This window comes from Carcharhinus amblyrhynchos, chromosome 11 (assembly GCF_965287045.1).
Source record: "Carcharhinus amblyrhynchos chromosome 11, sCarAmb.v2.hapA, whole genome shotgun sequence".
Classification (NCBI taxonomy): domain Eukaryota; kingdom Metazoa; phylum Chordata; class Chondrichthyes; order Carcharhiniformes; family Carcharhinidae; genus Carcharhinus; species Carcharhinus amblyrhynchos.
The window spans coordinates 960,506-973,039 of record NC_137334.1 but is presented as its reverse complement, the minus strand read 5'-3'; the positions used below and the strand labels follow the sequence as shown (position 1 = coordinate 973,039).

At 41.4% G+C, this 12,534-nt stretch overlaps 1 protein-coding gene across 5 annotated transcripts in view; it reads left to right on the top strand.

Annotated features, from left to right (window-relative positions):
- The window catches only part of LOC145349814 (collagen alpha-3(VI) chain-like), a 154,664-nt gene that overhangs the window by 127,212 nt on the left and 14,918 nt on the right, over positions 1-12,534 (top strand). For all 5 annotated transcript variants that reach the window (XM_080198362.1, XM_080198364.1, XM_080198363.1 and 2 more), the window contains 7 exons: positions 44-106; positions 2,295-2,327; positions 2,416-2,452; positions 2,543-2,554; positions 2,646-3,136; positions 6,022-6,109; positions 7,472-8,161. In XM_080198362.1, coding sequence (XP_080054488.1) covers positions 44-106; positions 2,295-2,327; positions 2,416-2,452; positions 2,543-2,554; positions 2,646-3,136; positions 6,022-6,109; positions 7,472-8,161 — 1,414 coding nt within the window. The remainder of the gene's footprint in view (positions 1-43; positions 107-2,294; positions 2,328-2,415; positions 2,453-2,542; positions 2,555-2,645; positions 3,137-6,021; positions 6,110-7,471; positions 8,162-12,534) is intronic.

The window sequence follows — 12,534 nt, the reverse complement described above, 5'->3', positions numbered from 1 at the left end:
TGAATTTCATTTATGGTAAGTAACTGATCTTTCTTGATTGCAGGGTTACCCAGGAGTTTCTGGTGAAGCTGGATTTAAAGGAGAAGCTGGCCACTCAGGCTCACAGGTAGTCATTGTCTTCACAATTGAAACTTTCTCTTTGAATTTAATCATGTGACAGAGCATGTTATCACCAAATGTTACAGGCAATGAAGCTCAACAAAAACTGACTAGTGAAGTAAAGCGGACTCTAGAATCATTGACTAAGTTTGCAGAATGAATTATCTTTGATGTTTAAATCTCAGTACGTATTAGCTTGAAATGCACTAACTCCATTCTGTTTACCCATTTATTACATACAAAATAAACCAAAACAGATCTCTCATTGGAACTTCCTAACCCTAATTCCTACCTTGAATAGGGGAGTGCAGGAGAGAAAGTGAGGTGCAACACCAGGCATACCTAAAAATTAGATACCAACCTGTAAAGGCACAACTAAATACATTTCAAACAGTGGAAGAGACACAACTTAGTGACCCTCCAGCCATTGAATCAGATCAAAGCTGTGAAGTTTTGTTGCATTTAGTCACAAGTGGTGGTGGACTGTTAAAAAATGCCCACTTTGAGGAGATTCCGTAAATCAACACATCCTCAGTGAGGGAACCAGCATTTGCAACCATTTTCAGTCAAGAAATATCAAACAATGATCTAGCTTGACTTCCTCCTGATGAGGCCCTCACCAGCACAGAAGCCAGTCTTCAGTTAATTCAGCCACAGAACTGGACAAAAAAACTCTAGAGAATTACAGCTCGATCAGTTTGCTCTCAATCATCAGATGGAAGATATTGTTGACAGTGTTATAAAGTGACATTACTCAACCTACTTACTAATGCACAGTTTAGGTTCTGCCAAGATCATTTAACTCCAGGCTTCATTACAACTTTGGTTCAAACATGGTGAAACAAGCAAAATTTCCCTTGACATCTAGAAGAATTTGAACTGATGTGGCATCATGGAGCCCTAGTAAAATTGAAGGCAATGTGAGCTGGAAGAATATTGGCTAGAACTTTTAACACGAAGGAAGATGGTTGTGGTTGTTTGGGGGTCAATCATCTCAGCCCCAGGACATCACTGCAGCATTTCCCTAAGGTATTATCCTTGGCCAGCCACCTTCTTTTGCTTCTGCTACTTCTGATGTTCTCTCCATCATAAGGTTAGAACTAGAGATTTTCTCCAATTATTAGATAATGAAGCAGCTTGTTATTGTATGAAGTCAGACCTGAATAACATTCAGATTTGAGCTGATAATGGCTGGAACACTTTAGTCACACAATTACTATACAATGATCACCTCCAATAAGAGAAAAAATTAACTAAGTCCCCTTCACATTCAACAGCATTATCATTATTAAATTCTATTATTACCATCATCCTTGGGGGATCACCCATATCTCGATCAGCCACATAAATACAGTGGCTACAAGAGCAGATCAGAGGCAGGAACCCACTATCTACAGGGCACAAGGAAGGAGTGTGATGGAATACTCCCACATATAATGGCTTTGAGTGGAAAATCATGTTTCACAAATTTGATTGAGATTTTTGAAGGGGTAACCAAGAAGGTAGATGAGGGCAATGCAGTTGATGTCTACGTGAACTTTAGCAAGGCCTTTGACAAGGTACAGGGTTGTTGCATAATATTAAATTTCACAGGATCCAAGGTGAGGTATCTAAATAGATACATAATTGCCTTCTTGACAGAAGCCAGAGTGTGGTTGTAGAGGGTTGTTTTTCAAATTGGAGGCCTGTGACCAGTGGTGTGCCTCAGGGATCAGTGCTGGGCCCACTGTTATTTGTCATTTATATTAATGATTTGGATGTGAATAAAGAAGGCATCGTTACTGCAGATGACACCAAGATTGGTGGCACAGTGGACATGGTTATCTCCGATTGCAGCAGGATCTTGATCAATTGGGCCAGTGGGGTGATGAATGACAGATGGAATTTCATTTAGATAAATGCGAGGTGATGCATTTTGGTGGATTGAACCAGGGCAGGGCTTACTCAGTTAATGGTAGGACACTGGGGAGAGTTACAGAACAAAGAGACCTAGGGGTACAGGTTCATAGCTCCTTGAAAGTGGAGTCACAGGTGGACAGAGTGGTGAAGAAGGCATTCAGCATGCTTGGTTTCATCGGTCAGAATATTGATTCCGATCATGGATCTGGTCTCTGCTTATTATTTTTGCATTGTACCTATTGGGTACTGTTTTATGAGCATCCTTGGATTAATTTGTATTATTTTACACATTATAGGGTCCAAAAGGAGAGAGAGGGAGATCCGTAGAGGTAAATAAAATGTTGTTGATCTCAAGATATGATTTGAATTCTGTTGTTGATTAATAGCTAATCTCCTTTTGTTTCTCCAATGTTCCAGACATGCAGCCTTGTAAGACAGATCAAAGACTCATGTCGTAAGTATAATATTTAATTGCATATTTGACTCTTTAAAACCTTTATTTGAGGTAAAACTTTTAAAAATTGTTTTTTTTGTTCTCTTGCAGCATGTTGTTACGGTAAGTTATTTTCATTGATAAATATTTGTATTAACAGATCATTTACCGAACAATGGAAATAAAATTAATTCATGTTTATTCTTTACATTAGGTGCAAGGCAATGCCCTGTCTATCCAACCGAACTGGCCTTTGTGATAGATACTTCCAACACTAAAACTGCTAACCAGTTGAACAACAATAAAAATGCTATCCTCAACATAGTTAGCAATCTGACCATCGTGGAAAGCAACTGTCCAAAGGGAGCACGGGTAGCTATTGTGACGTACAACAGTGGCATAATCACTGAGCTGCGTTTCAGCAGTGCCAGGAATAAGCGAGACCTTATTAAACAGATTGAAAATCTACAATTTGTGCCATCACGGAAAGACTCCAGTATTGCTGAGGCAATGAGCTTTGTGGCCAGGAACACATTCAAGCGAGTGCGAAGTGGGTTCTTGATAAGAAAGGTGGCTATATTCTTCAGTGACGGGCAGACAAAACTCAAAGAACTCAACGATGGCATAACAAAACTGGCTGATGAGAATATCATCTCCGTCTACCTGTCTCCTAAAGCTGATAATGTACTCACCAGGGCATTGCAGGTCAGATTCCACTCTTGATTTTTCAGTGTACTTGATAGATGGTAACATATGTTATGACTGGTCAACATCTCCAAATGCAAGAACACAAAGACATCAGTCTTTCTCAATGTTTTGCATGGTATATTCTGTTATACAAAGTTTGAAGTACCCAAGAAAGGAATACTTTGCCATATTGAACGCACATATTTTTGAGACAATTCTTTTCTCCAATCCTTTTCAATCTTGGTGGTATCCTACACAATAGTATTGCTGTTTTCCTAGAGATCTGAATGCTGTGATGTGTACCATGATTTACATCTAAAGTTTTTCCTATTATTCCCAACTGTGGTTTATTAGTGAGACATGTAATTACCATAACAATCATTTTTTGGATTGATTCAATTAGAGTTAAATTACACCTTAAATCCACCCCCCCTCCCCATGCCGACACTACAGCTACGAAAGCCCACCAACACCTCTACTTTCTCAGAAGACTAAGGAAATTTAGCATGTCAGCTATAACTCACCAACTTTTACAGATGCCCCATAGAAAGCGTTCTTTCTAGTTGTATCACAACTTGGTATGAGCTCCTGCTCTGCCCAAGACCGCAAGGAACTACAAAAAATCATGAAAGTAGCCCAATCCATCACACAAACCAGCCTCCCATCCATTGACTCTGTCTACACTTCCCGCTGCCTCTGCAAAGCAGCCAGCGTAATTAAGGACATCACACAGCCCGGGCATTCTTTCTTCCACCTTCTTCCAAGGGAAAAAGATACAAAAGTCTGAGGTCATGTACCAACCAACTCGAGAACAGCTTCTTCCCTGCTGCTGTCAGACTTTTGAATGGATCTACCTTGCATTAAGTTGATCTTTCTCTACACCCTCGCTGTGACTGTAACACTACATTCTGCACTCTCTCATTTCCTTCTCTATAAACGGTATGCTTTGTCTGTATAGCACGCAAGAAACAATACTTTTCAATGCATGTTAATACATGTGACAATAATAAATCAAAACAAAATCAAACCAAATCTTATAGGATTATTTGGCCAACAATGCACTGTCATCCATCACTTAGTGTCACCTTTCGACAAGCTGAATTGAGACTACCTAAACTTTTTTCTAGTTATTACTAAAGTTTGCTCCGTTACATTTCTTACAACTCTACTGATTGATATTATTGAGTTTGTCTACTCCACACTTCAGCCTAAACATTCTTACTATTTCTCATGACTCTATTCAAACTCCTTATTCCTTCTGCTGCTCAAATCTCTTTGCAATGATCTTTACATTCTAAATCACTAAACATTCTAAAATAATACAACTGTCTCCTTTTTGATATTTTCACATATCAGAAGTAAATTACTGCAGCAGATAGTTTGAGTGCAACATTTGATAGTTCATCTCCTATGAAATCTGTTTCATGTCTTTACAGTTCTTGAAAACCTGCTCTGAGTATTTAATATTTCAAGAACTTGTTAGATCTGCTGCAGCAGAATGGGCAGTTAAAACTGGCATAATGAGGGGAAGAGAGAAGGGTGAAACTTCCCAGTGCTTTGAACAGTGCTGAAAGGTCATCCAAACTGCCTGCTTTTTTAAGTTGCCACACTGAATAATGCATGGACCTGTTTGTTTTGGTCTGAATCTGAATATTTCCTTACTGGTTAGAATTCTCTGAACCTACGGTGGCACAGCGGTTAGCACTGCTGCTTCACAGCTCCAGGGTCCTGGGTTCGATTCTGGCTCGAGTCACTGTCTGTGTGGAGTTTGCACATTCTCCCCGTCTCTGCATGGGTTTCCTCCCACAGTCCAAAGATGTGCGGGTTAGGTTAATTGGCCATGCTAAGAAATTGCCCCTTATTGTCCAGGGTAGCAAAGGTTAGCGGGATTAGTGGGTATAATATGTAGGGAAATGGGGGTAGGGCCTTGGGTGGGATTGTGTTCGGTGCAGACTCGATGGGCTGAAGGGCCTCTTTCTGCACTGTAGGGTTCTATGGTTCTACCATTTCTGAGGCCCATCTGTACCTACAGCATTGCTGAGTCCAAAAGAGTTGGCTGCAAATGATCTAATTCTGTTCAGTGAGTACAGAAGTGTGCTGAACTCCGACGCTGAGGAAAGGAAACAGACCACATTTAATAGAAACATGTCATACTGGCAGCATGGATTTCAGACAGGCTTCACAGGGACACCACTGCTTAATTCAATCATTAATGAGGTTGGCGTTATTCCAAGCTTTTATTGCCTGATGGAATCAGCTTATCACTACAAGTACTTTTCGTCTGTGCTCAGTTAAACATGAATTAAGTGTATGTTGGCTTTTGCAGTCAGGCCACCACTGTGGGTGTTGGGGAGGCAGGGAAATCTCCTCCTCTAGGTCGACTGTGGCTGTTCTTGCACCCAGGCAGGTAGCCCTGAGCGCTGTCTACCTGGTTTCTAACTGGGAGGTTGCCTGCAGGCAGCTGTTGGCTGGAGGCTGAGTGGAAAATCCCATTTAATCATCATAGGTTGTTACGAGTCAGATTGGCTATCAACCAATCATCTCCCCATTCCATCTCCGTGGAGTTAGCTCAGGGGTGGGATAGAGCCATGGAACTGGTGCTATTTTTAACCAATCCACCTCCCCATCCCTATAACTTAAATCTGGAGAAACGGGATTGACATTTATAGATTGAGGTAATCAAATACTCTTTGGGTTATAACGGTTCTTGTGCTGCAGGCATTGAAGATGCTCTCGGTAAGACGGTGAGCTAGGATTGAGTCATAACAATGAGAAGATTGATGAATGTTGTGAAAGCTTTCTACTGCTAATCTCTGAGATCAGATTTGTACATTTGGGGAAAGCTTGAGTTTAATGGGTTGAGTGTTGCTTCTTATTCTTCATTTTTGTTTTGTTTTTACCAGAGAAATGATGCTGGACTTTCGGAATTCTTCATTTTCCGTAATGATGATGAAACACTGAATAAGGTGATGGAATGTCATGTTTGTTTAGGTATGTAAGCATTTTTACTGCAATCTCAACTATGGATTCATATTTTAAAATCTGTTCAAAATATCTTGGCAGCGTCACAGCATCATTGTGTTCTAGTGAAAACTATCACCCAAAGCTGGGGATTTACTGCACACTCCCGCACCCCCAGCACTGTGATTCCCCTCAGAGATGGGGGTGCGCTGGCAGAATCTTCCAGTCCCACTGAAGTCACTGGTCCTTTGTGTTGCTTACTGGCCACTCCATCGGACAGCCACCATTGGGGGGGGGGGGGGGGGGGGGAGGTGCGGGGGTTACATTTAACAGGACCAGAAGATCCCACTAGCAGAAAGGGCTGGAAAAACCCAGCCAAATTTTTTTGTGTTAAGTGCTGACTCCATCATTCCAGGACCGCTGAGGAACAGTTTCTTATAGATGTCAGGATGTTGCAATGATGGAATGTATTGGCCAGGGTTCAATGTTGGAGCAAACAGCACATGGATAAAGGATACAATATTTAATTGCTCATTACCAGAGTGGCCATCATCCTTGCATGGGCACATGTGTTACACAAGTGTGTTCACATTATCCATTCAAATATATAGCTCCAAAAGAGCACAATGCTAAAACAGAAATGATTAGAACAGATTTGTTTTTTTTTATTCATGGGGGGGCATTTATTGCCCATTCCTAGCTGCCCAAGGGCAGTTGAGAGTCAACCCCACTGCTGTGACTCTGGGGTCACGTGTAGGCCAGACTGGGTAAGGACGGCAGATTTCCTTCCCTAAAGGACGTCAGTGAACCAGGTGAGTTTTTCCAACAATTGACAGTGGTTTCGTGGTCATGATTCTTAACTTCAGATTTTTTTAAATTGAATTCAAGTTCCATCATCTGCCATGGAGGGATTCGAACCCGGGTCCCCGGAACATTAGCTGAGTTGCTGGGTTAATAGTCTAGCGATAAGCCATTGTCTTCCCTCAGATAATGAGTACCCATCCCTGCCAATAAGAAATATGAATCATTGTTCTTTACTGTGGTGAACTTTTATGTTCATTATTGTCAGTCAGTGCTGAGTACTCTGAGAAAACTCCCATATCTCATGTTGGGAATGAGCATTTCCATGTTGGAGTAAAATGTAAAGCTGACCCCATTCAGTCACATCAGAAAAACCAGATTTAATTCCCCATCCCGATTTCTGAAATTAGCTGTCTGATTTGATCGTAAACTAGTAATCATTCTGCACTGCGGATCCAAGTGCGGTAAGAAATTGTGGGTCAGGAAACTGTTGTTTTAATTGCTTTTGAAATGCTTAAAGATTGAAAGAAAACTCATACCTGTAAGGAATTACAAATGTAGATGTTTGACAGGCTATTGTTTTCTGTGCAGATTTTTGTGAAAGGACCGCAATCTGTGATGCAAAATTTTTCCGAAGCAAGAGATCAGCAACACCCAGTGATGTAAACCTAGATATGGCATTCATCATTGAAAGCTCTGAAACCATCAGTCCTAACGAGTTTATCGAAATTAAAAGATACATTTCTTATGTGACGGAACAGTTGAAGATTAGCAAGGAACCTTTAATATCAAACCATCAGGCCAGGGTTGCTGTGGTTCAGCACGCACTGTATAATTCACAGACAAATAATAGCCAGGCGCGAGTGAAAACTGAATTCTCTCTCACTGACTACAACTCCAGTAGAGATATCAGAGAATACATCCAAGATAAGATGACTCAGCTGGAAGGGACGAGAGCAACAGCACACGCAATTGAATGGACCATCGAAAACATTTTTGAAAAAGCACCTCAGCCAAGACGATACAAACTCATTGCTCTGATAACCACAGGAAACCTCCCAGAAGCTGAGAGAGAAAAATTAGAGATTGCCATCACGGACGCCAAGTGCAAAGGCTTTTTCATTGTTATATTTAACATTGTCAAGAAAGCTAATGAAAATAATCTGATTTACCTGGCAAGCTCCCCCCAGGATGTGTATTTCAAGCTGATTAATCACGTCTCAGAGCTCCACAGCGAAGAGTTACTCAGGTTTGGACGACAACTACCCAAGTACATCAATGGTAACTTTATAGACACTCCCTCACTTCTATTGTTTGTTCTGTGAATCAAATTGAAAAGAAATCCGGTGGGAGAATCTGTGCCCTGCCCTGTGGCCAATTTGGTGGTTGTGGGGGTGGCATTTAACCTGGTGGCAGGGTGCTGAGTCGGGGACCACCCTACATTCCTGCCTTCACTCCGATTTAAGTCCTTGCCAAGAACGCCCATGTTCAGCCTTCCCACCCAATGCCAATTGGGCACGGCAGCACAGTGGTTAGCATTGCTGCTTCACAGCTCCAGGGTCCTCAGTTCGATTCCTGGCTCGGATCACTGTCTGTGTGGAATTTGCACATTCTCCTCGTGTCTGTGTGGGTTTCCTCCGGGTGCTCCGGTTTCCTCCCACCGTTCAAAGATGTGTGGGTTAGGTTGATTGGCCATGAGATTGCCCCTTAGTGTCCAGGGATTCGTAGATTAATGGGTATAATATGTAGGGATATGGGATAGGGCCTGAGTGGGACTATGTTCGCTGCAGACTCGATGGGCCGAAGGGCCTCTTTCTGCACTGTAGGTTCTTTGATCTATGATCAATCAAAGCCCATAGCAGGCAATTAAAAACCTTGTCCTTATCATCGTCAAAGAGATGGCATGGTAACACAGTGGTTAGCATTGCTACCTCTCAGCGCCAGGGATCTGGGTTCAATTCCGGCCTTGGGTGACTGACTGTGTGGAATTTGCACATTCTCTCCATCTCTGTGTGGGTTTCCTCCGGGTGCTCCCGTTTTCTTCCACAGTCCAAAGATGTGCGAGTTAGGTTCATTGGCCATGCTAAATTGCATGTTAATGTCAGGGGATTAGCAGGGTAAATACGTGGGGATTGATGTCAGTGCAGGCTCGATGGGCCAAATGGCTTCCTTCTGCACTGTAGGGACTCTCTGATTTGATGATCCTGCTGCCACTGGTGTTAACTGAGTCCTGGGTAGAGGAATCACCATACAGCATGACAAACAAACTCTAGTGTTTGCTTACTGTGTCTGATAAAGAAGCCCAGCAGCAGGAAAGTTGTGGGGGGTGCAGTTCCCTGCTGGTAGCCAAACTCCTGCTGACTCGCCAACACCACCACCCACATGGCCTCCACCACAGACTCCCTCCCACCATCACTCCTGGGTCCTGGGGAACTGGCACTGCTGTTCAGTAGAGCTGTGGGTGGAATTTCCACCCTGGGATCCTGAGCCTGGACATTGTGCCACTGCTGGCTTGCCAAGTGTCTGATTGCCATGTAGTACTGGCAGCCTTTCCTGGAATGGAATGACATGGGGCCCTCGCTGGGTTTCCTAATCTGAACCAAGACCAGCTGAAGATCTTGCTTCTCATTAAACTCTTCATATCAAAAAAACTTCTTTTATTAATTAAGTTAAATTTGTGCCCCTTCACTCTATCTTTTTGTGAGTGGGAACAGTTTCTCACTATCTACTCTGTCCAGATGATTTTGAACAACCCTATTAAATCTCCTCTCAGCTTTCTCTAGCTACACTTCAGGGACTGTAGCAGTTTAAAAAGGCAGCTCATCACCACCTTCTGATGGGCAATAAATGCTGGACTAGCAACGCACACATCCCATAATTGAATGAAAAAAAAAACAGCCTGAACTTCTCTAATCTATCTTCATAGTTGACCTTCCTTATCCATGGAAACACGTTTGTGGACCTTTTCTGCATTATCTCTAACGTCTTCACATTTTCCTAAAGTGTGATGTCCAGAAATGGACATAATGTTCCAGCTGAGGCCAAACTAATGTCTTATATAAATTCAATGTATCTTCCCTGCTCTTGATCTATATCAAACCCTTCATACAGTTTGGGGAGAAAAAATTCATTTGAATATTCTAATATCCTTAAACAAAACATTAAATAAATACACAAAAATCTAAAATAAAAATGTGACACTAGAGATTATTGGTAATCCAAGTTGTCTTTATTAATGTGTTTTGCAGAAAAAATATTTAAAGCTCTATGCAAGTTTGGTAGTTGATGTGATTTTGGTGCCACATTGTTGTCGAATGTTAGGAAATCAGAAAAAATAGAAAGCAATGTAACCCAAGAGTGTTGCAAATTTTAACAATCCAGATAGACCTTTTAAAATGCACCAGTATTAACCAAGATCTAGTTTTAGAGGTGGCAAGCGATCCTTCGCCCTCTTCAGTGTAAAGTAAAAAAGGTACTGAGTAGTTGCAACAAAGCAGCAGAGTAGGAGAAATGTGATGACTGAAGTAGTTAATAAAGACCTTACTGTTTCCATGATCCATCTCCTCAAATATGGTGTCCATTAGCTCACCACAGATTTAATGCATACCTCGTGCTACTCACTTTTTTGTTTTATTCATTCATGGGATGTGACCATGGCCTACATTTAGTGCCAATATCTAATTTCCCACGAGAAAGCAGTGGGGAACCATATTTTCAAACCACTCATGTGGTGCACTTAGCTAGGGAATTCCAGGATTTTCAACCAGGATTATTTCCAACAGTGGAATATTCCCAAGTCAGGATTGGAAAGGAATTTGGAGGCGCTGGTGTTCTGTGCTTTTTCTGCCCTTGTCTGTCTAGGTCAGAAGCTTCCAACTTTTTGTTAGAGGTCCCCCTCTGTGTTACGAAAAAATCCATGGATCCTCTGTAACACAAGTATTGTTTCACAGAACTGTTAGAACACAGGAGGCCGTTCAGTCCATCATGTTTATGCCAGCTCTCTGAATGAGCAATTTACCTAATGCCACCGCCACCCCCGCCTTCTCCACATTATTGTGCTCAGTCTTCCTTTCCAGATAACATTCCCTCCTGAATGCCTCCACCACACTCTCCAGTTGAGTGCCAAATTCTGTGTTCTCGTTGGCAACAGTATTGGGGTATGCAAAACCAGAGAATTCCAGCCTTAAGTACTAAACTATCTTCACATTTCATAATGTTTTGAAGTTTTGCAAATTTTGAAATAGTGTTTTGTATACCAAAATCTAAGTTATCAATATTATCAGGAACAATCAGGGTCTCAACATTGATTCCTGCGGGAACGCCATTACATACCTGCCAATTTGAATGAAATCCATTTAGCGTTACTCCCTGTTTCCATCACTTAGCCAGCTTCTAAATTGCTATTGTCCCTTTAATTCCATGAGCTGTAAATTTGTTCACATGTGTTGTGGCTCTGAGCAAACAGTTTTGGAAATTCCCATCCCAGGACCAGAAATTCCCAGCCAAAGATAATGGACCTTTCAGTTGTCTATAAAATTGTCCATCTTACCCATGACGATTCTCGTAGTGGGAGAGCCCAGAAAATTTACACCATGAACACTACATAAGCAGCATTATTCTAACCAACATTCTTTGTTAACCTATCAAAAAACTCCACATTTTCCTTTGACAAATCTATGCTGACATTTCTTTCTTAATCTGCATTTGTTCATATGACTATTGATTTTTGTCCTAAAGTATTGTTTCTAGAGGTTTCTACATCACTTAAATTAAAATGAGCATATAGTTGCTAAGCTTATTTTATGTCCTTTTTGAACAAGGATGTAACATTTGTAATTCTCCGGTCTTCTGGAACCATCCCTGAGTCTAAGGAGGACTGAAACATTTTGGGCAATGCCTTTGTAATATCCACTCTGACTTCCCTCAATATCCTTGGATAGATCTCATCTGGTCCTGGTACTTTATCTATTTTAATTAAAAACAGTCTACCTAACATAAATGTACTATGAATTTCTATTTCTTCTAGGGGCAGCATGGTTACACAGTGGTTAGCATTGTTGCCTCAAAGTGTCAGCAACCTGGGTTCAATTCCAGCCTTGGGTGACTGACTGTTTGGTGTCTGTACATTTCTGCAAGGATTTCCCCTGGGTGCTCCACTTTCCTCCCACAGTCCATCAATGTGCAGGTTAGATGGATTGGCCAAGCTAAATTGTCCATTACTGTTCCAAGATGTGCAGGTTGGGGGGATTAGTAGAGTAAATGCATGAAGTTATGGGGATAGAGCTTTGGGTAAGATCCTCTGTCGAAGAGTGAGTGCAAACTTGATGGGCCTCCTTCTAGACTGCAGGGATTGTATGATTCTAAAACAAATGCAGGCTAAATAAATGAATTGTAGTTGATAAGTAAAGTAAAATTATACCAGAAAGATGATTAAAATATAAATTGTGAATTCTCAGATAGTTATTATAGAGCTGTAGGGTTAATTTTATTGTAACACAGTTCCCAATAACATTGAATATCTCTAATACTGTAATATTAGAGTTGTTTCTGCACTGCCTTGAAAACTATAACGGCAGTGATGGACTGAAATTTTCTCATACCTGCTGTGAGCCTATGATTGCTACAGTTTTTATTGGTGCTAATTCAGGTATTTG